General features: G+C 34.2%; 2 protein-coding genes, 1 long non-coding RNA gene, 1 other non-coding gene and 1 pseudogene across 4 annotated transcripts; 3 read left to right on the top strand and 2 right to left on the bottom strand.

Annotated features, from left to right (window-relative positions):
* Positions 1-7,362: 7,362 nt before the first annotated feature.
* Positions 7,363-8,292, bottom strand: LOC147479232 (uncharacterized). Its single transcript, XM_086576431.1, has one exon. It carries the CDS (start codon positions 8,290-8,292, stop codon positions 7,363-7,365), a length of 930 nt encoding a protein of 309 aa, XP_086432557.1.
* Positions 8,293-14,427: 6,135 nt separating this feature from the next.
* Positions 14,428-15,111, bottom strand: LOC147479231 (uncharacterized). Its single transcript, XR_015206702.1, has 2 exons — positions 14,979-15,111; positions 14,428-14,812 (listed from the first exon to the last, which is right to left on the bottom strand). It is a non-coding gene; the product is annotated as an uncharacterized LOC147479231 (long non-coding RNA).
* Positions 15,112-17,588: 2,477 nt separating this feature from the next.
* Positions 17,589-22,556, top strand: LOC147479229 (small ribosomal subunit protein RACK1-like). The gene is made up of 2 exons (XM_086575727.1): positions 17,589-18,560; positions 22,136-22,556. The coding sequence occupies exons 1-2, from the start codon at positions 17,709-17,711 to the stop codon at positions 22,232-22,234; spliced, it is 951 nt and encodes a 316-aa protein (XP_086431853.1). The 5' UTR covers positions 17,589-17,708; the 3' UTR covers positions 22,235-22,556.
* Positions 20,982-21,119, top strand: LOC147479230 (small nucleolar RNA snoR136). Its single transcript, XR_015207157.1, has one exon. It is a non-coding gene; the product is annotated as a small nucleolar RNA snoR136 (small nucleolar RNA).
* Positions 22,557-24,548: 1,992 nt separating the features above from the next.
* Positions 24,549-25,646, top strand: LOC147479228 (uncharacterized; annotated as a pseudogene).
* The last annotated feature ends 261 nt before the right edge of the window (positions 25,647-25,907 follow it).

The raw sequence follows: 25,907 nt of genomic DNA, 5'->3' as shown, positions 1-25,907 counted from the left end.
AAAAGGAGTGATATCCTACACTAACATCCTTAGTACTCTTCTTTATGTAATAATGAGCAACGATGTCATGGCAGGATATTTTGGGTGAGTTTGCTTTATTATAATAGTTCGCGGCATACATGATCCGTCAGAAGTTGTCGATGCCTTGACATGGAGGAATATTGAAGTGATTGCACACTTCGACATCTAAGTGACATAGGGAACCGCAGACTGGAGATGATCTGACCAACCATGGCTACAAGATATCCCGGTCGATGGGGAACTAAATAGGGGAAGTGAGTGACCTCAGACACATGTTCTAGGAGGACGTCTGCAGGAATCCCGTAGGCAGCCCTAATCACATTTAAGTTAGGTCTACATGATCTTGGAGGTGGAGGCGGAAGGGTAGTGTGCCACCTAGAAGTGGAGGGGGTTGCAGTGGTGTTAATGGGAGGAGGGCACGCTACCCTAGTGAACCGGGAAGAGGAATAGTCACCAGAGCGGGATTCCAACATCAGGGAAGGGAGGAGGGAGTGGAACAAATTCAAAGAAGGAAGAAAATTCGAGAAGTAGTTGCAAATTACAAGGGAAAAGGAATAGCGAAAACCAATTTGAATTTGGTTGCCAACGGATCGAGAGGATATGCACCGAAGCAATCACGGGGAAGATACACTAACCGAGAGAAAGCAGACGAACAAGACACGCAAGAGTGCAATGAGAGATGAAATGGTGAGAAGAAGAATGATCGAGCGGGATTTGAGATAGGGGGAGGGGCAAAAGGGTAAAAGCCGGATTGCATAAATCAAAAAGCCGATAAATGAACCTCCAGAAATGCGACACGTGTGGGCTCAATAAACGAAGGCACTGAAAAGATGCGCGACATGATTTCCCGCAGCTGCGTATGCACGCGGATGACGGGAGCAAGAAAGGAAACAAGATACAGATGAACTGCGAAGGCCAGAATTCTCGATCCCCGGCCTGTGTGAAGGCTGCAGACTCGAGAAGGGGCATCTATAGTGGCCTAATTTGTGGAAGGGAAGAGAGTCAGCAGTGAATTGTCCTGGGAGCAAGATAACAAAGGTTGTCGGGGAGTAGGATATCATGGCCGCGGATACCTAAACAGCGGACGTGGAGCGTATGTGTGGAGGAGGGAAAACCATGAGATGGAAGGACAGGTGGACAACTTGTGGAGAGTGGATAGGGTATAAAGAGAAAGAGAGAGGAAGAGAAAAGAAGAAAGAGAGGAGAAAGAAGAGTGGGAGAAAAAGCTACAGTGAAGAGAGAGTGAAGAGTAAGGTGATACAACATATTTCAAAAATACTTCATATAAAAAAAAAATGAAAATCAAGTACGGTACGGGTTTAAAACGGTGTATTTGAAAAAAACTTAGTTCGTGTTTTAAACGGAACGTCTCAGGAAAAAAAAAAAAACGTTAAAAAACGTGGGATATAAAAAACGGGTTTAAAACGGTAAAACGGGTTTAAAATGTATAATACGTATAAGAGTGGAAAAAAGAATTGACACATAAAATAAAAATAAAAATAATACAAATGAAAGAAAATTCAAATACATGAAAGTATCAAATTATCATTACTCATCCAAATACTATAAGTTTTAGATTCAGTACTAAAACACGACTCTAAATAAGATACTACTAATTACCAACCACAATGGCATAATCAAGTTCTACAAATAAGTTAATAACTTTAAAATTTATAATTAATTATTAATAGTCCAAAACAAAATAAAACTGTCTCAATAAGTCAATCTAACACTCACTCTTTAAAAAGGTAAACTCCAAAACCCCTTTTTCTTCTTCGTGTTTTCTTTTAGATTAAAAAAAAAAAAAAAAAAAGTTTTAAACGAGAGATTTTCAAAATCTCGGGTTTTAAACGTTTTTTAAGTTTAAAACGTGTTTAAAACGGGTTTTTTTGAAAAACCCGGGTTTTAAACTGGAACCAGACGCCTTGCCAATATCTCGGGTTTTAAACGCGTTTTTTTCAAAAAAATGCCAAACTTAGTGACAATGGTTGAGTGGGGTTGTGAGCTACGAAGTGCTAATGTTTTTTTAAATAATAAATTTATTCTCAAGTTACATCAACATCTAAATATGTGTTGTAGATATGTAAATTTAGATCTCGCCCGTGATAACAATGGGCGGCTCAGAGTTATTCGACCCCACCATCACGATGCGACCGACCAATTTGGTTTATTCAACATTTTTTTCCCTCTCCTACTATCTTATCATTGTCTTTTGGGATGATTGAGCGGGTTTGGATTGTATCAATTCTGGATGGTATATTTGGTCAACAATAATTTCGTGTGATATAGAAAAACATTATTTAATGTGTCACGAACACGAACGTCTGTCAACATTGTGGCCACTTTTTTTAACTTTTTTTTTGTAGTTGAACCCAAATAGACAAATATGTACTGTAGATATGTAGATTTAAGGCCCCCGTTCAGAACTATACGCCCCCGCCCTTACTATACTACCGACTAATTTTGTAGTTTAGCTTCGTTTTGTTCCCCTTATCATTGCCTAATGAATTTGTTGGTTACTTACGTTAAGATTTAAATATGTGTTGGAAATATGTAAATTTAAGTCTCGCTCGTCATAATAATCGGTGGTCCAGAGCTGATCGATACCAACCTTAATATGCAACCAACCAATTTGTTTTTTTAGCTTTTGTTTTGTTCCTTAATAGTATTATTATTGTCTCTTACCTTGAATGAGTGGGGTTCTGTTGTGTCAATTGTACATGGTATATTTAATAAACAATAATTTGGTGTCGTACAGGGAAACAATATTTAATGAGTGATGGACACTGATGGCCCTTGACATGGTGGCAACTTTTCAACACCTTTTTTGTTGCCAACCGCAAAATATAGACGTGTGTTGTAGTTATGTAAAGTTAAGGCATGCATGTCCTAAGAATGTGCAGCTCATACCTGCTCGGTCCTGTCCTTATGATGCAATCAACTAATTTTATATTTTTTAACTTTTTTTTGTCTCCCTAATTATTGACTCTAATCATGGTTGAGTGGGGTTGTGAGCGACGAAGTGCTAATATTTTTTTTAATAATAAATTTATTCTCAAATTACATCAACATCTAAATATGTGTTGTAGATATGTAAATTTAGATCTCGCCCGTGATAATAATGGGCGGCTCAGAGTAATTCGACCCCACCATCACGATGCGACCGACCAATTTGGTTTATTCAACATTTTTTCCGTCTCCTACCATCTTATCATTGTCTTTTGGCATGATTTAGCAGTGTTGGATTGTATTAATTCTGGATGGTATATTTGGTCGACAATAATTTCGTGTGATATAGAAGAAAATTATTTGATGTGTCATGAACACGGGCGTTTGTTGACATTGTGGTCACTTTTTTTAACATTTTTTTTGGTAGTCGATCCCAAATAGACAAATATGTACTGTAGCTATGTAGATTTAAGTCCCCCAGTAATAACAATGTGTAGTTCAGAGCTGTACGACCCCGCCCTTACTATGCTACCGACTAATTTTATAGTTTTAACTTTGTTTTGTTTCCCTTATCATTGCCTATAACCATGATTGAGCGGGGGGCATCATTTATCAAGTGTTTATAATAAATATGGATGACGATAAATTCATTTGACAAAGAGAACAATAGTTTCATGTGAGATGGACAGTGATGTCTCTTTACACTGTGCAAACTATTCAACAACGTTTTTCTGTCAGCGTCAAGGTTTAGATATATATTGCATATATGTAAACTTAAGTCCCGCCTGTGATAACAATGGGCGGGTAAGAGTTCTCAACCTAACTATGCAACTTATTAATTTAATATTTTAAACTTTTCTTCGCTCCCCTACAATTTTATTACGACCACATAGCATGATTAAGTGGGTTAGTGACGAAAATGATAATTTACTGTGGAAAATAAAGTAAAATGAATATTTTTTATATGAGATTTTGTTTGAGGAAAAAGATTTAGGTTATCAATTGAACATGTTCTTTTTTTAGCTTATTAATTTTTAAATTTTATAAAGAATTTAAAAGAATGAGTAAACAGGATATATAAGCTTGTGCATGACCAACGGTAGGTAATCTAATCTATATACCTATTCTGATATTTTAAATAAGGAAAAGACCATAATAGTTTTAAAATAAATATATAGTCACTATACATTATTGATTTTTTTTTTAAAATTAAGTCTAATCTAGTATGCTTATCAAGCGTAGATGAAACACCGTATTAAAAAATTTACCTAAGAGGAAAGAAACATTTAAATGTATAACGGCTATGTGCATTTCTGTAACTTGGTTTAACTATTGCTCAATGCTCATTTGGTGATAACAAAATTTGAATATGTACGAAAGAAGCCCAAATTTGCGTCCTGTCAGCAATAATAAGGTACGCGTAAGAATAATAATTTAATAGCCAATACGTGACCGACCAATTTTATATTGAAAAAAAATTAACCATCCCCAATTCTAGTGTGGTATAATAGAAGTGTGGAATAGGTTTGGGCTAAGATGATCGTATGTCACAATAATTGATATTTTACATGCTGACATTTACTTGCCCACGTTGGCTTTACTTAAGTTAAATACATCTACTTGCAGACATTTACATGCTCTAGTATGCTTGTAAATTATATTGAATAAGACAGACATTTTTTTTTTAATGTCAACGTATCACCAATGTATATTATTTTATAACTTTATTTTAAGTATAAGAGAGTCAACCCATCAAGTATGGGTAATCATTTTAACAACCTCATCCCTCAATCAATTTAATTTAATTTATTAGGATCTGTGCTGTTTATGAATGATGGGTCTCCGATAGCTAAACTTGAAAAGTTTTAAAACTGTCCAAGTAAAAAAATAGTTGCATACCTTATAAGATAAAGTTTTTACAATCTTCTTTTATATTGTAGCTGGTTTATTACGCTAAGCTATTTAGACATGAAGCACATCATATGCATTATACAAAGTATCCTTGTAAGCCATTTCCAATTGCTGATAAGTGCTGAAAAGTCTCTTAACTTTTTTTGAATCACTTTTATAATAAACTGCAAGGATAAAAGCGTTGAGTTAAATAAAAACGATTTAAATCATATGAAGACCAAAGGAAAAAAAATGTTTAAATTGTACACAACAATGAATACACATAGTTAACCTTCTTTGTTGGGTTAAAGACTGCACAACGTAGACATGAAAAATTGAAGGGATGTTTGGAAATGGATTTTGAGTTTATATTGTATAATAATGAGACTTGGTCGTCATATAAATTAAGCATTTTACACAAAATAATATATACGCTTTAAAATTAATATTGAAGTGAACAATAGTAAAACACACTACTTGTAACTAAACACTACAAGAAGCTAGAATGTCGTTGTAGACGACATTTCTAGTGTAAGTTCCAGGAAGACCCTTGATTGTTCCTGTTTTAACTAAAACTTTCGTTGTCGTCTATGATACTCCTCTTGATAAAGCAACAAAGAGTTGGCCGTGTGAGAAAACATGATCAAACAAATAGACCCCAACATGTGGAATGGTTTGACCTTGTGATTTGTTTATTGTAAGAGCAAAACTTAACTTGATAGGGAATTGTTTCCTAGTCATTTCGAATGGCAACTTTGCATCCTGAGAAGGGCACAGCGGAATGCGGGGCAATAAAACTCGATCACCTACGGAATTTCCAGTCACAATATCTGCATCGATTACATGCGTGTCGAATCCTCTACATATTACATAGGCCATTTTTAGGATTCAGATTTCTCGTCAGTATAACGGGAGCCCCCAACTTTAGTTTCAATTTGTGAGGAGGTATACCACTGGGACAAATTGAATTGAGATATTCTTGCTGATATAGACCACGAGAATCATTTTGAACTGAATCAAAAGAGTAATATGTGACTTCTTCACCGGGAAATCGGGCAATTATTTCATCATTCAACAATTGTACAGTATCATTCTTAGGAGTTACTATCACCCTACTGATCATGTAGTCTTTGTTACCAACATTTTTATCTAATCCCGAAATATTTCATTTATAAGCTTAAGACGTGAATGCTCATTCTCCCACGGAATGACAATATCTTTTGGCGCTCAATGATGTCATCCTCACAAATAATTGGTCAATCCCATCGCCGATGGCCATGAGAAACTCTGCAAAAGGCGGTCATTTTTAGCCCGATATTTTCCTCAGGCGTAACACATTAACTTTCTCCCAAAGTGGAGAACTTGTTATGCATGCATCAATAGTTTGTTCCCTTGAACCACGAGAAACAATCGGCAACACTGGCGAAAATCTCCACCCATTACAAAAACTTTCCCTCCAAATGGTAAATCACTTTGTTTGTAATGTCTCTCAAAGTTTTCTCAAATGCTTCAAACGCATAACGATGTGCCATGGTAGCCTCATCCCATATCGGTATGCTTTCGCTGCCCGTAACAAAGTCCCTAAACCGCCGACTTTGCTTATTTTGCAAGTGGAAGTGGATGTAATTGGAATTGGAATCTTGAATCTAGAGTAGGTCATGCGACCTCCGGGCATCATGATAGCGGTGATTCCCGATGTAGGCATTTGCAATAGCAATCGTCCGTTGCTCTCGGAGTTTTGCTAAAATAGACTTATATAAGTAGGTTTTACTGTCCCCCCCGTGCCCATCAACGGCACACACCACCATTCCTCTCGCTACCGCGTAACTAAGAATCTGGTCAAAAGCAATCTTCGTTCATGGTTAAAGGCGACCGATAGAAAAAGATCTTCGAAGTAACAGAATAGAAAGTTCCTCTGTGACCAAACTTGATATATCATCTTGGTCAACTTTGTCAACACTCATCTGAGGTAAATCATAATATAAAATTGTCTGTCCATATTGCTCCAACAACAACTTAAGTTCACTTAGTAAACGATTTGTCACATAGGTTGTGTTAGAACTCCCTAAGGCGTAATCTTGGGCCATACAGCTATTAAATTCATTCCACAAATCACGTACTCTGATAGGATTACAATAAACCAGAATTGTAACAAATAATTTCCGTAGAGAACTTGGCATCTGCATTCTTGATGCTTCAAGCAAACATTGGCGAACATCATTGTCTTTTTCGAGCAACCCCAACTCCTCAGCAGCCTCTTTGAATGTAGGGTATATATTAGATCCAACAGTTAAGATATGTTCATATGATATTGGGCCTCTAACATGGTTCAAAGCCTCCCTCAAGTAAAATCGCTCACCTTCCATAGGGGAAACGCAAATAGTCTTCCAATGACCCGATTAAATGCGGTTCTTGATTGCCAATGCTTAGTCGACTTATCCCACACATAATGCTCGAAATTTCATGATAAAGATATTGTCTAGCAGCAAACGCCAATGCTATTCACCGGAAAAATTCTGTTAACATCGTCGCGAGAGTTCCTATCATCACCAAAACATCCTCAAGGTGGTTACCTTGATAAGTTATTTCATGCATATTTTGCAAGTGTACTTGCAAAGAATAAACCGACGGGTATATTTGACTTAGTGGAAATTCAAAGATTCTCCAAAGGGCTTCTTGCGGGCAAATCCAACGGCCATCTACATACTGCTTTATTTCATCATGTTCATCTTTATTTGTCAACGTCACTTCCATCGCTACTCGGTCTGACCCCTTGTAAATATACTTGTACAAATACTTGACACTTTTAATACTCGAGCATATTTCAACATTGATATGACAATTGTACTTTTTCAATAACCATGGATTATAAGGAACAACCCAACGATTATCAACACGATAATGCCGACCATGATTCTTAACAGTTACAAAAGCGTTGTTGTCCCGCCTCATATATGTAGCATAAGAATCGCTTCCTTCATTAGTTGTTGGAATGAATTGTTTTGGGAAATTTTTTGTACACTTTTGATCTCGCATGTAGACACAGTTAGGATTAACATTACCGCACGGGCCATGAATCATGTGTTTAACTACAATCTCATATAGTTCTGGCTCAATAGTCGGGTCTGGAATTTCTACTCTAACAATTTTGTCGTAAGCATCTGCAGTTGTTAACTTGTCGGCCTCATCAAGGATTAGAAGGATGTGTGCATAAGGCAACCCTCTTTTTTGGAATTCAACTACATGAACATGTGCAACCACTTTTCCAAGGATTCCTTTAACGAATATATCATTTTTCAACTCTTCGAACTTGGCACGGAAAATCCTGACTATCAAATCGGGTCGATCATTTGGAACCTGAGAATTAACATGTATTTTTTTTTGTTTTTCAATATTTTTTAATAGAGATGTTTTTAAATTCCTCCCAAGCATCCCTTCGACTTCCTCGCAATCATCCCTTCGACTTTAAAAGTTGACTTTCCCGCTTGATTAAGTTAAAGAAAACTACTTGGATGGTAATTCCTATCTTATTATTGCAAACTTTAATTTTTTTTAAAAAATTTAAAAGGATGCAAAATTTTAACCAATAAAAAAAAATTATAGTTTAGTCTTGACTTAGCATACAATGAGGTCCATTTGTTGGTGAGAAAAAACCATGCATTAAAAAAAGTTATTTTGATTATTTAACAAGTGTAATTCATAATATATAAAATATCAATTGAAAAAAAAATGTCCATTTATCAACAAGTTGAAAAAAACAAAATTGGTAACTTATCGATTAAGCATATAAAAAAAAAGTCAGAAACAACTCGCATTATGCCTACCATACTTCAATATTATAAAATAACACAATATATATATATATCAAGCAAAAAAACATATATATCAATATATGTATACCAACTACAAACATAATTTTAAACAATATTTTCCATTTGCAATCACTGGGGCCAAGCCTTAAGGAGCCTCCCACATATCCTCCCTGTTCAACTGCAACCGTACTATTTTCTCTTCTAAACTACATATCGTTGTCTCCAACATGTCAATCTGCTCTTCATTTCGCTGGCGATTTCCATGGGACCATCGGAGATCAAACTCTTGGGCCTCTATCATATCCTTCAGAGTCATCTGATCTTCCTCTAGCTCCTCAACACGCAAATGATACTGAGTAAGCGCTCTTTCTATCTGAACTATATGTTGCTTTGTCTCTTCCAAACCGGTGATTGCACCCTTCTGTGTTGCTGCTCCCTCAGTTTCTTTCTTAACACTGCTGACAACATGGGTTCCAATATCCAACCTTTCATCGTCAGCTACTAAACTAACAATCCGACCGTTCTATACGTCTAAATATTCTTGATACTAACGTGCCACATTATCAAGAAGTGATTGAACCTATATAAAACATTTGACTTTATAAATCTAACAAAAAAATAACTAAATAAAATTAAAATTAAAAAAAAAAACTTACAGAAGTTAATCCATTTTGAACATTTGTAAGTCGCAAAATGACATCATCATTGTTTCCTTCCCGAACAGCCCCATCTCTAGAACTAAGTGACGGCCATTCCTGACTTTTGTTTGGTTCTGAGACACTTGTACTGCTTAGACAATCCCGGCCGGTAGCATGGACACGTTTAACGTGTGTTAAAGACTCTTCCATAGCCTTGCGCTTCATATGCTCCTCAGCAGCTTCACCCTTGCCTTCTCCCATAACAAAAAAAAAAAAAAAAAAAGCCATCAAACAATTATATAGCAGTTTAATGTCTCTTTCTCCCTTTGTCTCTTCCGACTTTTTTTTTTAACGTTTTTTTCCCTCTTGAGGGTTATTTTAAACATATTTTAAAAATCTTATGTATAAAAGTCCTGGCATAACTCTTAAACTTGACAATTAACATGCCTAACATAAAATAGCCCAACATAGCCTATTTAAAGAAGAAGCAATAAAAAAAAATAACCTCTTACACATCCTTCAACTCAGGCCCTTTCTCTCTTTCTCATATTATAATCGCTTAAAGAACTCTTTAACAGTTTATTTTTCAGTATATACCCTTCCATTACCTTAACGTAACCATTGTCCCCATTATATGTTTTTCTTTTGCCCTTCTTATTTGGCTCCTTCTTAGTCATCTTTGCGAAACAGTATTTCATCATATATAGTAATAAGAAATGTTTAAACAAAAAAAATTTATATATATTAGAAAAAAAAAAAAAAAAAACAATCACCAGCTATTAAAGACCAAAAAGAGAATATATGTATGTCTAAGGAAACTCGCAAGTTTCTTAAAGAATCTGTGTGTTTTTAAAATAAAAGCAAAAGGAAGAGAAAAACATAATTTTTAAAATAAATTAAATGAAAAATCTACAAAACCACTATATATACTCCATTACATATCATTAAGTTGAGCAATTCTCTTTTACAAATCAATTGACCCAATAGAATGTGTACAACAAAGGAACTACAGTTACTTAGAATATTGAATAACACCCAACTCCCAAAACATTTAATTAGATAAGGCCCACCACTGTTACATATAATATCTGTTGACACATTTTCAAACCCGAGTTCCAATGTTGTCTGCCACATTAAAAAAAAAAAAAAAACATACAGAAATCATTGCGATGGGCTCGAGGATTCCATCATTGTCAGAGTGAACCCTATTCGCAAAATAGTCAAAAATGATCCTACATTAATTATAAATAAAAAAATTACGCATAGGTCCCATCAATTACAATTCCTTTTAACATACATCCTACTATACTGTAATTTTAAAAAATATAAAACCTGTATTAAGACATACAAGTATGGACATGTGATTACTTTTAAAAGACAATACAAGCTCCACTATAAAATTTACCAAACATCATTTCATCATCATAAGAGCTATTCATTGTACTCAAAAAAGTATTTTTTTTTTCTTTATAAAAGATGCATGAAGTATTTGATAACTTTAGAGTCCTTCCATTTATGCAAACAAAAATAAATTGTCCATAAATCCAAAGCAAACTGCTGTGAGTTATAAAGAGTGTATGAAAATTCATGCTACTTCAATTCGTAAATATGCTAATGATGTTTGTTGCCTATATATACATATGACTTCACTTAGTACAACTGTTCTAAATGAAAAAGGTAATAATTTGTTTATATATATCACCAACTGTTAAAGACAAAGAAGGGAATATTTATATGTTTAAAGAAACTTGCAAGGTTCTTAAAGAATCTTTGTGGTTTTTAAAGTAAAAGAAAAGAAAAAAAAAACACAATTTTTTAAATAAATAAAATGAAACTCTAGAAAACAACTATATATACTCCATCGCATATGATTAGGTTGAGCAGTTCACCTTTGCAAACCAATTGGCCCAATTAAATAGGTTCAATAACGGCATTACAGTTACTATGACCACTTTGTAAGGCCCAACTTCCAAAACATTGATGAGATAAGACCCACTTCAGTTACCCATAATATCTTCCTCGACACTTTTTCAAACCCGAAGTTCCAATGTTGTGCCGCCACATTAAAAAAAAAAAAAAATCTGTAAGTCGTTCATGATGGGCTCGAGGATTACATCATTGTTAAAGTTAACCCCATTGGCAAAATAGTTTAAAAAATCACTACATTTATCATTAAATAAAAACATTATGCATGGGTCCACTTAATTACAATTACTTTTTGCGTACATACTACTGTACTATTATTTTAAAACCATAAAACCTATATTGAAACATACAAGTATGTACATGTCATTACTTTGAAAATACTATACAAGCTCCACTATAAAATTTGTAAATATCATTGCATCATCATAAGAGCTTTTCATTGTCCTAAAAAAAAGTTTTTTTTCTTTAGAAAAGATGCACGAAGCATTTGAAAACGTAAGAGTTCTTTCATTTATTCAAACAAAAACCGAATCAAACAAAAATAAATCGTACATAAATCCAAAGCAAACTGGTGTGAGTTATAGAGAGTGTATGAAAAATCATGCTGATTCAATTGGTGGATATGCTAATGATGGTTGTTGCCAATATATGCATATGACTTCACTTAGTGCAACTGTTGTGAATAAACATTTATCACTTAAATGTGCAGCCTGTGCGTGTCATCGGAATTTTCATCAGCAGAAATTTTTTGGTTCGAGTAAATTTAATCAAAATCGATTGTCAAATGTACCTGGTAATCATATGGGAAAAGAAATTTGTATCAGTGGTGGTTCTAAGAGTGTTAAGAGTAAGAGATTTAGAAGCAAATTTACAGAAGCTCAGCAGAAACAGATGACAGAGTTTGCTAACAGATTAGGTTGGAAAACAAAGAAAAGTGATGTTGTTGCCATTAGGCAATTTTGTTTGAAGAATGCAGTTGAGATAAATGTTTTTAAAGTGTGAATATATAATAACAAAAGCAAAAGGTGAAACATAACCAACGACTAACCCTACACCTCTTATTGCAGTTGCAACATCAATATTAAACCTACTATGTTGATCTCTTCTACTCAAAAAAAAAAAAAAAAATGTTTGATTTTTCCAATTTGTTTTATATTTTTTTTGTAAACTTTTTTATATTAAATATTGCAACTCCAACCGAAAGTTATTTAATATCTAATTTCACACCGTGAGAAAAAAAAATCCCCACCATAACCATTGACTCCACAAGTTTCTATTTTCTTAAGTTTACCAATTAAGAAAACATTTACGATTAAGTTATTGGATAATCATATATGATTGGATTTTAACAGTTTGATTAAATTTTAATTACCTTGATGTAAACACTTAATACTTAATTGTTTTCTTAGTATTGTCAAACTTATCATGATTTAATTCCTTTTTTCTATGTTTTATTGTTATAATTTTTTAAATCCATTTTATTGCTTATTCAATCACAGTTAATAACTTCTCTTTTTTTTTTTGGGTTTTTTTTTTTTTTTTTAACAATTTTTTTAATTTTATATCATGTCATAGACTATAGTTAAAAGTTAGTTTACTCTGATGATGTATTGTATACTACTTAATACTAATTTAATCTTTGTATAACGTGTCAATAACTTATAATGCGTTATGTTTGTTTTAATGCAGAAGTGATAACAAAGAAATCAACCTCAATGAGACTATTGCAAATGTTTCTTCTACAACAATACCTTGCTTTACTGAAAAGGTTAGTCGATAGACCCTTTTCTGTGTTTTTTTACCGCTTCGGACATGTAACTCATTGTGCTCTCAAATTGATTGCTACATATTAGATTCATGATATTTTTATAGCACGAATAATACACTTACAGTTAGTTATGAATTTGTTTAACTGTCTTTTGTTTTACTTTTTGTTATTAACTTGCTGCCAGGAACTGCTCCACAATGCTCCACAAATTATAATTTCTACGTTGCCGATGACAAATGCTTAGTGAGATTTCCTTTCTGTCGTTACAACTGTGATGGTCGTTGATGTCTTCCACATCATAGATTATCATTACCTTAATGTATAGTTTGAAGAGTCAGTTCTATCTACTATTCGAATTTATGTCATTGACAGCCAATTACTCAAATCGATAGTGGTCAAACTGTTTTGCCCATTTGTAGATTTGTTTTGTAATTTAAGAAAAATAGTTGAGCTCATTGTCTGAGGTTTTTAAAGTTTTCTATAATTTTTTTTTTCTATGCAGAAATGTATATGTTATTCCCTCGATCTGGTACATACAAAAACGTACATTAGAATGAAATAATAAAGAATTTGCAAATTGCTTGATTGAGATAACTTACAGCTACTGAATAAATTAGCGTCTGTTACACGCATATCACGTGGTTTAAAACTAGATTATGAAAGTAACCTCCTCTATCTACTTGACAAACCAAATTTTCCTTTAGACCCACCTATGCTTCTAAATATAATTTAAAAAAATTACAGAGCCCCCACCATTTTAATTATGTTTTCATATTTTAATATTTCTTTGCCACTATAAAAAACGCACCCTTTTATTTTTCTACATACAATAATTATATTCCTCATCCAGTCTCATTAGTCTTCCTCATAGCAAACCTTAGTTCTCAATGGCTCCAAACAGGCAGATAATCCATATCTCACCCCCGGTCCAAATAGATTACTTCGCTGAAGATGTCCTGCAAAACACAATTGATCCCATGGAAGGGATCCATAATCTTCACGAGTGTATCAAAGCAATGTATGCCCGGCAAGGATTTATGCATGAACAGTTAATAGATTTACAACAACGTATCATAGTGTTTGATGAAGAACAAGAACACTTTTTGGAGAACTACTCGCAGTTCTTAGAGAACCACTCACAAATTTTGGAGAGCCAAAGACAAATTTTTGAGCACCAAGGAGCCCTTCAGCAACAAATTCTCCAACATATAGAACAACTTCACACTATTGTTACAACTTTTCTTCCACATCCTCCCCGTTATAATCGTCCGCCTGACCCTTCATAATCTAATCATACCTCAGAGTAAAAGTTTCCAGTTGTTTTCTCTAAGATTCTTATTGTATGTGTAATATTGAAGTTATGCCACATTTTAATAGTGTGCATTTATGTTTTTGAATATTGTCTGTAATATATATAAATATGTCAGAACCAAATAAAAACTTTTATTTAACACTTACATAGTCCTTCAAAAAATACATATAGCACTGACATTACATCTTACATGAAAAAAACCTCACATAGGATGGTCAATATGACAACAACATTCATTACCACAAACATCACAACTGACAACATGGGTGATGCTCTTTTCATTTGACAACATTGGTTGGTTACAAGCAGTAAATTGCATCTCTTTACTAAAACATCCAATCCAATCACATTTAAGCCACCTTTCAACAACTTTTCCTGACCGATCCCAACATTTAACCAAATACATAACACCTCTGCAGTTTTCCTCCCTACATCTTTGATTAAGGTAAAGGCAAATTTGAGTTGTGTGGCCTTCTTGCTCACACAGTTGGCAAATCTAAATAAAAAATAACCAAAAAAACAAAGATCATAATTTAATCCATATCATGATGTCGTCTTTAATGATTGACTCCATTTAGTTGTTAGGTCAATTAAGATTTGTGTCTAATTTATTAACAAAAGAGTTATAAAAATGAAGTTTTAAATGAAGTTGTCTAAAAGACCTTCGGTGCTACAAATATTTGAATAGAAGCTCCACCCATTTCTGTTAAACTTATCAACCTAAGAGAAAGTGTCTGCCACAAAAAATATATATATAAAGAAATAATTGCTAAGAAAAGTTGTGGTTACCCTTTTATAATGCATTTAAAAGAAATGAAAAGTTCTTTATTTCTGCTCCTTGGATGAATATGTAGCTATTTGACACGTCTCATGAAATATAGTTGAATCTAAACCGTCCAATTATATTATTATACTATGTGGACATATAACATACATTAGGTCGACCACCCTTAATATCCAACATCCCATCAGCTTTACGTAAGTAGATTTAATCTAAAGCGTTTCCTTCAAAAATTTTATATTAAGTTTTCGCACGATATATTAAACAGTCCGCACGCACTTAGACAAAAAAAAACGGGTCCCTTTGTCTCCAACTGACGGACTAACTTTTATATATTAACCTTATCTCTTTCTTTTCTGATTTCTTAAGAAAGCGACTCAACAACATTATTCATCTCTCTCGCATCTCCTGGATTCCAACCACCAACCCCCCTAAGGTAATTCTTCTCTTAAAACTTTTACTCTTATTTTAATCATTTTTTTCCTTAAATGTATTATCCTTCTGTTCGTTGTCTTCTTCACACATTTTCCATTTCAGGTCATCATGACCTTTGATTTTTTTTTTTTTTACTTAATAGTGACCTGATTTAAAGGATAAAGCTACAAAAAAAATTTAAAAAAAAAAACGGACATTGTAATTTAGAAAATAATAATTTTCATAATAACCATAATAATACTAATTATTATAACAATAACAAATCAGATGACTTATTTGTTCCAGTCGTTTAATGTAATATCTTTTATGACAGTCTGAAATCATCGTAATTAATATATTGAAACACGATGTAACCAATATAGATATATGTGGTATATCTTTGCCATGTTGAATCATTTTAACAACACAACATATATTATTTTTTAATATATATTTAAATAAATTTGATTTTCTATACATTCTTTCCAATACTATTTCGTTTTTTTTAAAAGATAACCATATATAGTTGAAATATGTACAACTTCTTCTAATATATATCATGACAAAGTTATATATATATTTGTACTGGTCAAGAAAAAAAAAAGTCAATCTTTGATTAAAAAAACAATTTTAAAGTTTTTAAAAAAAAAAACCAAAACCTTCAATATATCTACCAAGTTATTATCACTCGCGGGACTCAAATTTATGTGCCAATGGGAAATATGTTGAATTTGTTCCAACCACTTAATGTAATTCATTTTCTTACAATTCAAATTGCTTATTATATAATGTTATTTGCTGATTCTTTTATTTGTTATACTTCATAATTGTTCGTATTGTCATCAAACTAACATATGATTAATTTATTTAACTGTTGGTAAATTTTTTATCTTCAACAACAGTTACAACTATGAGCAACACATTTGATATTGATGAAAGCGAGCTTGGAGATGCAGTAAAATTAAGTTTTAATGTTAACAGTAATTATTTGTGTTTTACTACTACTATGGAAACCGACTTTAGGGGTCTAGCCCTAAACAAATATATGTTAATTGTTTAACGTATAAATGTTTTAAATTCAATAAAAACATTTAACCATGTTATTATATTTTGTAGTCAATATGTTTTCTTATTGAAATAACTGCTTCTTTCATAAGACCCCTTTTTACAATTTCCATATTAAATGCATTAATGGGACACATGTATGTAATAATTATTGCTATCAGGGAATCCAATGCATTTGTCATCACATTTCCTTTAGAAAGTCTTTTTTAACATCCACGTGCAGGGCACGTGCACTAATGCTAGTGTAGATTAATTAGAATGGGAGACAGATGTGTACTCGGGGCTGTGCAGTTTAAGCGTTAAGCGGTAGCTAATCAGTTAAGGAGTGCATAGCGATTAGGCCTAATAATCGGTCAGGGATTAATCAAAACTAATCGGGTGATAATTATGAATATGATTTTCCATTCCCATAAGTATGGCAGGGAGATATGGTATATCCGAATCCGAACCCAAATAGTTTTATAATATTCGAACCCGAATCCGAATAAAATCGAAATTTAATATCTGAACCCGACCGACCCAATCGGATAATATTAAAAAATAATAAAAAAAAAAAGTCCAAATTTTTTATCCGAACCCGACATACCGAATCCAAACCGACTCGAATAAATAAACCAATATGAAAATACACTCGAACCCGATGTATTTGGTAATCGGGTCGGGTCGGATTTGGGTCTACCTGACCCGATTCCCTGCCCTAACCATAGGTAATCTATAACACATGCCACAAATAACTATTAGCTAAATGCACATTGAAGTGAAATGAAAATGAAAAGCATATCTAACAATCACCAAAATGCAATCATAGTCTCATTACTTAGTTTATTGATCAACATAAATCAAATAAAAAAACATATAAAATATAAAAAACACAAAGGTGTCAATGACTCCACTAAAATTATATAATGAAAAAGTTGGTTTAAATTGGGTATATCATAGGTCTTTTTTTCTATAACTTTATATATACCATAGTCCAGGCTAATATTAGGCCCAGCCCAATGAAACCCAGCCCACTTAAGAGAAACAAACCAAAAACCCTAACAACACAGTCCCACTATAAAAACTCAAAAAAACCAATTAGGGTTTCTCCTCTCTCATTTTACATTTTCATTCCCCCAACAAAACAAAAAAAATGGCCGAACAAATCCACCTCCGCGGCACAATGAAAGGACACACAGACATAGTAACAGCAATAGCCACACCGATCGACAACTCCGACATGATAGTCTCCTCCTCACGTGACAAATCAATCCTAGTATGGACTCTCAACCAAGACACTGAATCTTACGGTGTACCCAAACGTCGTTTAACAGGTCACTCCCATTTTGTCCAAGATGTTGTTCTTTCATCTGATGGTCAATTTGCTTTATCTGGTTCTTGGGATGGTGAACTCCGTTTATGGGACATTAACACTGGTGTAACAACTCGTCGTTTTGTTGGGCACACTAAAGATGTTTTATCTGTTGCTTTTAGCATTGATAACCGTCAGATTGTGTCAGCATCACGGGACAGGACTATTAAGTTGTGGAATACTTTGGGTGAGTGTAAGTATACTATTCAGGATGGTGATAGTCATACTAATTGGGTTAGTTGTGTTAGATTTAGTCCTAATACATTCCAACCTACTATTGTTTCGGGTTCTTGGGATAAGACTGTTAAAGTTTGGAACTTGACGAATTGTAAACTGAGGTGTACATTGGCTGGACATGCTGGGTATGTTAATACCGTTGCGGTTTCACCGGATGGTTCTTTGTGTGCTAGTGGTGGGAAAGATGGGGTTACTTTGCTTTGGGATTTAGCTGAGGGTAAGAAATTGTATTCACTTGATGCTGGTGCTATTATACATGCTTTGTGTTTTAGTCCAAATAGGTATTGGCTATGTGCTGCCACGGAGCAGTGTGTCAAGATTTGGGATCTCGAGAGTAAGAGTATTGTTCAGGATTTGAAGCCTCCTGTTGAGTCACCCCCACCTGGAAAGAATTCGGTATATTTACTCTTTACTTATTTTTGGTGCTTCTGTGATATATACTGTTTGGAATGATTTTTTTTGTTATAATGCGTGTTTTACTTTTGATGTTTCAAGTATGATATGTATCATTTTTAGTTATCTCTAGAGAATATGCTACTATTTTGATAATTGGATGGGCAATGTATGCATCAAGGACATTTTCTCTTGTATTGTTTAAGAAACGATATGAGATTCTAAGTAGAAATCAGTAAATTTTTGAAAGGGTTTAACTTAACAGTTTCCAGAATAATAATTGCATATCTTGCATCCTAGCATGAATGATGAGGCAAACAATTTAACATTAATGTGCCTTTAGAGTACTAGATAAACGTCTAGACATCTTAATTCTTGGAAAAAAATTGGTATAAATACTTTACTTGTTCATTAATTTATCTCTGGCATGTGATTTATATATGGTGTTTTCTTTTCTGGTTTACTTGTATTGATACTGTTAATTACATGCTAGATGGGTGTTTGGCATGTTTAATAATTGGGTAGAATACATATCATTTTTAGTAGGTATTTTTGAGTCAGCATGCTATCAAATGACTATCAATGGTATTGTTGTTTTGTATAAGGGGATATAGAACTGTTGAGGTATTTTTGAGTCAATATGCTATCAAATGACTATCGATGGTATTGTTGTTTTTATAAGGGGATATAGAACTGTGCAGTGACATTATTAGTGTTTAACTAATATTTCATCGATAATAGATTACACACATCTACTTGTCTGATTTAGTTGTATTGATTATTGTAATAACATGCCAGTTGGGTGCTTGGTCATAATGTGGACTAGTTTGATTTAGAACTGTACTTTTTATGAAATGGTCTTTAATTGTTGGATGGCTTATGTAGAATATGTATCATTTTGCAATAAGTAGGGTTGAGTATAGATGTTGTCTGATAAATTCCAATGCTATTTCTGTTGTCGATTGAGTTGGAAAAATATAAATTGACTTTAGATGTTTAGAGCAATGAGACATACTTGTTTGAAGATGGTACAAATCTAGGTTAAGGATATATCGACTCATGTGCTACAGAATCACATTGGCATCATTTTGACATGTCCTAGTTGTTGCCACTCGTGTCTTGTCAATTAGTTTTCTTGATTATCCATCCATGTATACCTGACACACACTACTGAGAAGTATGTGCTGTTGAAGCATGCCAAACAAGCACCTTAGGCATTACAGAACTTGCTATGCTAAAATATACTGAAGCCTAGTGCACGAGCCCTTTAGATTTCGTTGTGAAAAATTTTAATGTATGATTTTTGTATGGTTGGATAAAAACCTTATGGAACGAGGGCGTTTTTCTTGTAATGTTGTAGAAGACACAATGAGATAAATAAATTGTTGAAAGTCCTTAAATCAACATTAACCAGATTACTGATTAGATTTCTTGCATGTTAATATGATACTACTGATTATGTGCTAAATTCCTGCTTTAGTTGTATGAGTTACCACAATTGTGTGCTAGATGGATTTGTGGTCATTGTTTGGATTGATTTTGGTTATAATGTATCTTGTACTTTAATCTGGTTATCATTTTTTTGATGCTTATGTAAAATATTTATCATTTTAATTGGGTATATAGATTATTAGATGAATGTTGAACGCGTTGTTATGACTAGAGAATATGACACTTTATATTTACTTTGGATTTATTGTTTGTCTTTATTTCATTATTTTGCCGATAATCTATCTACGCATCTGCTTGTCACATTTTGGTGTGTGGATTTATAAACGAATGTGATGGTATAGATGTAGTGTCTAGATAACTATAGATTGACTTTATGTTTGCATTAATGATTGATAATTGTTTGAAGTCATTGCTTCAGTCTCTGAGGCATGTAAACATGGACCCATGAGTTACATAGTCATATTGGAATCGTTTGCACCATTACAATCTTTAGTTGTTGCCACTTTTATTTTGTCAATTGTTTACCTTACCAGGTAAGTCGTGAAAGTCAATGATACTAAAATTTGACAAATAAGAACCCTAAGCCTTACCTGAACTAGTTATGCAGAATTTGACTGAAGGTTTGCACACGAGCCAAATTCATGGCCTATTGGATTGTCAATGTTTGCAACAAGGACATTTGTCTTGTCCTGTTCAAGAAAAACATGAAATTTGCTAAGTTGAAGCCAGTAGTTTATTGAAAGGCCTCAAATCTACAGTAACCAGATTAATAGTTTCATTTCTTGCATGCTAACATGACAAGACAAGCATCTTGACATTGATGTGCCTTTAGCGCGTACTAGTTAAATGCTGACCAGAATATTGAATGTTCCTACGACTACGACATTGTTCTTGTTTTTTTTTGTAAAGGTTGTCTCTGATTACAGGATCTTTCGGAAATATAACTTGTAATGTATACTTGTACATTTTTAAATGGCTTCACTTCTTAAATTGCGTGCATGATGAGTTGATCTCATGTGGGAACTTGTTAGGTGAAGCTAGAGTAATGTTCCCCTCGCTATCCAATGCGGACTATTTAATGCTGTATTTGGACGTTGGGGAATAACAACTTTTTATGTTAAATTGTACTTTCATACTATCAATGTTTCTTTTGGTACACTTTAGATGAAAGGGAATTTAACTTCTATTGATATAAAAAAATATAGGCTTATGAGAGTTTTCTTAAGTTGCTGAGAGTATTTATGAATTTCTTGTGGGTATGTGACTATGTCTACGAAGCTATCGACTTTGAAATATAGAATATTGAAAAGGGAACCAAACAAAAGCAACAATGACTTCACGTTTTGGTGCATTTTTACTGTCTGTCATTTTTGTATATTGCTCGTCTTTTTCTTGTTTTGCCTTTCACGCGCTTTGTAGGCACTGGAAGCTGGTTTGCAGACCCTGGCTGTATTCATCAATCTTTTTCTTTCTTCTTTGTTTCAATCTCAAACATCATTTAAGAGTGAAATTAGTTTTCTACTTTCTTGGAGTTCCTTTGCTATATTGTTAATTTCGACACCTTGATACAAGTTTTATGCTTGTATCTCTGAGGGATTGCGAAAGTATTATAGCATTTAAATTGTTTGCAATTGTTATTCTTATTCTGAATGTGCCAATCATTTGTGCTGACACCTGTAGTTAAAGATGCCAATAACATCTTTGAGCACTAGTCAAAGCAAAAGTATAGTGTTTATTCTTATATCCTTTGAACCGTTTTTCTGCTTGTGAACCATCTTATATCTTGAGTTGATATAAGGTTGATATTAAAATCATGGTGTTTATTCAAGAAGTTGTGATTTTTGAGATATATCTGTGATCACATAGTCTGGTATGTGTAATAATTTGCTTTGTTTGATATTGTGCTTTCAGGGTTTTGTACTTGTGCTTGCTCACTTTTGTTTCATTTCTTCTCATTTTAACTTGTATCACCTCGCAATGGAGGTTGCAATAGTTCGTTGGTCTCTTTCAAGTTGTTCTTGGCTTTCATTTTGGATGTTTGTTCCATCATTTAGTTATTTTCATTATTGTGCATCTATGTCATTTTTTTTCCTGCTCAGTAACCATTATTTAATTCCCTCTTGCAGATGCTGTACTGTACCAGCTTGAGCTGGAGCTCTGATGGAAGCACTTTGTTCACAGGCTACACTGATGGTGCAATCAGGGTTTGGGGTGTTGGTCGTTGATTGAAGTTTCCCTTATGAAATTAGATAGTTCTGAGACTAGGCCTTTGCTGCCATTTTGCAGACGTCTTTTAATTTTGATGGGATATTGAGCACTTTTCATGTCAAGTTTTAAAGTGCCTTTTTTAATTAAGCATGTGAGGTTGCTTATTTGATTTAGCTTTTGATGGGATACAGTCCTTTTCATATGATACAGTCCTTTTTCTTCTGTTTTTGTTCTGTTATGGTGAGTGACGCCCTTTCATAAACATGTTCTTAAGGTTATGTTTCTTAATTGTATGTTTGTTTGCAAGTAATTGGATATAATGAAAGGAAATGTCTGCCAGTGCAAGCGTTTTTCATAATTAAGACCTGATATTTTGTGCCAGCCCTTCATTTTAGCTCAAGAATTTTCTAACCCAATGTGAACCGAACTTGCAATGTTCGATGACGGGTAGAAAGCCAAATGCTTTTCTGGATCGTGGTGAACAATAAAATCAGAGAGCAACGGGTTTTCTCATATTTATTTTTGCTTAATGGATTAAGTGAACATCTATAATCTATTATGGTAGAGTTGTAAGATTGTAGCCCATTCTCCCTTTGAATGTGGCTTTCCGACCAGTCACTGGAAATTGTGTATTAGCATGTTCTTGCAGCAACTCAACAAACCTCCATAGCATAGTCTCAATAAAATCATGAAATCATATGCATTAACAGAATTTCTAAGAGTAATAAGAATGCTTTGTGGATTGTGAGCATTTGGTGGGTGGTTGGTGCAATTTTAAGACGCTGCAAAGGTGTGAGATATGTTCGGTCAGTGATGTAGTGTGGTGGCGTGGTGGACAAGTTTCGTTTGAAAAATGGTTCAAAGGTTCTTTCGCCACTTTTTTATGCATTCATTAGCTCCTTGAAACTATCAATACCAGTCTTCCCAAGGTATAAAACCATCTCATTTAGCTATGAACAAAGTCTAATTTAACGTTCAAATGACTTTGGTTTTGACTTTAAACTCAATTGAGTTTTCAGGTTGGGGTTTCAGTATATCTCATTTCTTCACATTTTGAGGATTAAATCATTGTGAACTCTTGGCACATTGCTCAAGGTAAGCTCTCTCTTCGTTAGATGTGTTTAAATAGAAAATTTATTGTTACCTAATTGGTGTGAGTAGATGCATTTATCTTTGAAGAAATTACTGACAGAAAAAAAGATGTAAGTGTATGAAACTGAAATTTTAGTCTGTGTTGAGTGTGAGGGTGAGGGTGAGGGTGAGGTTTTGGAAATGCTGCTTGTAAACAGGCTAAAGCCCATCAACTCCCAGTTGGATTTTGCTAGGGTTCATCTTACTGATCATTGAAGGATTTGAAGGGGACTTGATTAGTGGAATGAGTTTAACCAACCCTATTTCCAGATTTCCAGGTATGGCGTAAGATAATACTACCATAGAAGATCGACCGGAGGAGGCCAAACTATGGTCATATGTTACATGAGTCATTTGAGTTAGTAGAAATTAGAACACCATACTACGGTTAGTGGACAGTACATAGGATATACTGGGCCACACGTAGGAATGTAGGATGAGTATGACGTCCTATTTGAGAGTAAACGCATTCGGATGTATATCTCCGTTGAGTTAATTTTCTAAGACTTCAGTGCACTTAATTGTTGGAAACTAACGTATGTAATTGGTATCCAATTCTACATCACTTGATATACTGCTCTGTAGTGCTTTACTAGATAATGAGGTCCATCCTTATCGATCTGTAATTGGAAAGTATCAAACTTCTGATCACAAAGGTTCTGTTTACTGATCAACATTCAGGACCTACTCGGAAAACAAATCATTGTGCTATACACTTTGCACAAATATAATCGTTACTTTTTACGTGACATGAACAAACAGCCACCTAGTGACCTAGAACACATATATTAACTGGAGTTGACACAGGAAGCACTATGGATTGCGTATAGGGCCTGTGAATTCAAAGTTGAAACTTCACACTAGATGACTAGATATCCTCGGACATGCGACAATTTCAACTTCACTCGAACTGCCTGTACCGTTGATTTACACACTAATGTAACTTAAGTTACACCTTACTACCTGCAGGATGCAACTTTCAGTTTAACTATATGGAATGAGTTCAATTTTCTATATATAAAAAGTATAGTGTATCTACCATCGTAACTCACGCCCATAATGCTTATATGTTGGTTGTTCATTTAGTTTGTCTTTCCAATTTGTAGTATAATTTGTTTCATCTGGGCTTGGTGAGTATCTAATGTTTTATTTTCTAAACGCTCGTCTCTTGATCCTATGCCCGTGATGGACATAACTATAATGTCTTTGGCAATGGAAAACCAGGCAACAAGAAACTTTGGAAATCCGGGAGAAGGAAATGGATGACAATGAGATCAAGAGATGACAGTGATAAAGAAGGAAAAAAAGTATCTAGAAAGAAGAGATCAAGAGAGTCAAGCAAAAGGTGAAAGAACACTCTCACCTTATTGTTGGTGATAGACTGATAGGGTAATAAGCATATGGTCTGACGACGGTGAGGAGAAGATACTGTGGGCCAGAAGTGAATGTGACGATAATGATGATATTCCTACTGAAGTTTATCCAAATGAGTAGTGATGCATACATAGACATATTATTTGAGTTTGAGGTAAAACCCAAATATAAAACAATCTCAGTGGTTGAAAGATGAAAATGTACCAAAAGAACCATCCCTGGTAAACAAGCAAGGAGCTTGCAGTTCTTATATGGAACTGAAAAAGGGGCCTGATGGGAGGTATACCTACGGGTGGGAGGTGATGACTGATATGGACATTCTTATTTAGTAACTTTTGACAATATATATCATCTCTAGACTGGAGTATTCTGAACTTAGACAGGAAAGACCCAAGAAGTTAAGCATGCAATTCTTCAAGGACATACAAGTGCGAATGAGAGATCCAAATTTCAAGTTCTTGCACAAGTTAAAGTTGGAGCCAAAGAGCAAACTTGTCTCAAAGAAAGAAATGGCAGAATGCCCAGTCTAAACGAAGGAAAGCACAACTGCACCACAGCGGTAAGGTTATTCAGTTTCCTCTTATCTGTATCAAAGCAGGTGACCGTGGATGAATTTTATACTAGTTGTTCATATTTTCTTTAGCTTCTTAAAACTATTGATGTGCAAAATATATGTGCGTACAGAAGGATATCTTTTGCTTCAAAACGACATTTCTTTTAATATACAGGTGACCATTATCAAATGACAAGTATCCACTGTTTGAACCATCTGAATGGTGAGACTTCTTTAAGTTCACAAAACAATGCCAAGTTACTTGACTTATACAACATCTGTAATTAGTAAGCTTGACTCGTAGAGAAAGAAGGCTGACAGCAAAGAGCTTTGAGTAGTGGCTTGTTGAAGGTTGAAGGTTGAGGGTAAGGGTGATAGGGGATTATTGCATGCCAGTGAGTTAAGGAGTTCTAGTGTTCTATCGTATGTGGCATTAGATTGAGTTGACTACATACTTAGTACTGAGTACTGATAGCTGATCTTAACAGCAAATAATATTGCCAAGGATCAATGATAAAATTCTTGTAGATGTATATCTCGTGGCACTTTTTCACTGTAGATGGCCAACACAGGTTCTTGGATTTCTGCCAAGATGGCGGTTCATTTTTTTAGGGTTATGTAGAACCCAACCT

This window comes from Coptis chinensis, chromosome 8 (genome assembly GCF_015680905.1).
Source record: "Coptis chinensis isolate HL-2020 chromosome 8, ASM1568090v1, whole genome shotgun sequence".
Classification (NCBI taxonomy): domain Eukaryota; kingdom Viridiplantae; phylum Streptophyta; class Magnoliopsida; order Ranunculales; family Ranunculaceae; genus Coptis; species Coptis chinensis.
Note: the sequence above shows the minus strand (reverse complement) of the source record. Positions and strands in the feature narration are given on the sequence as shown.

What these genes read in the sequence shown, in the direction of transcription:
- LOC147479232 (XM_086576431.1), bottom strand. Translation starts at nt 8,292, where the DNA reads ATGCTTGGGAGGAATTTAAAAACATCTCTATTAAAAAATATTGAAAAA.
- LOC147479229 (XM_086575727.1), top strand. Translation starts at nt 17,709, where the DNA reads ATGGCCGAACAAATCCACCTCCGCGGCACAATGAAAGGACACACAGAC. An exon ending in CCCCACCTGGAAAGAATTCG is followed by an intron (nt 18,561 to 22,135) that starts GTATATTTACTC and finishes TCCCTCTTGCAG; the next exon opens with ATGCTGTACTGTACCAGCTT.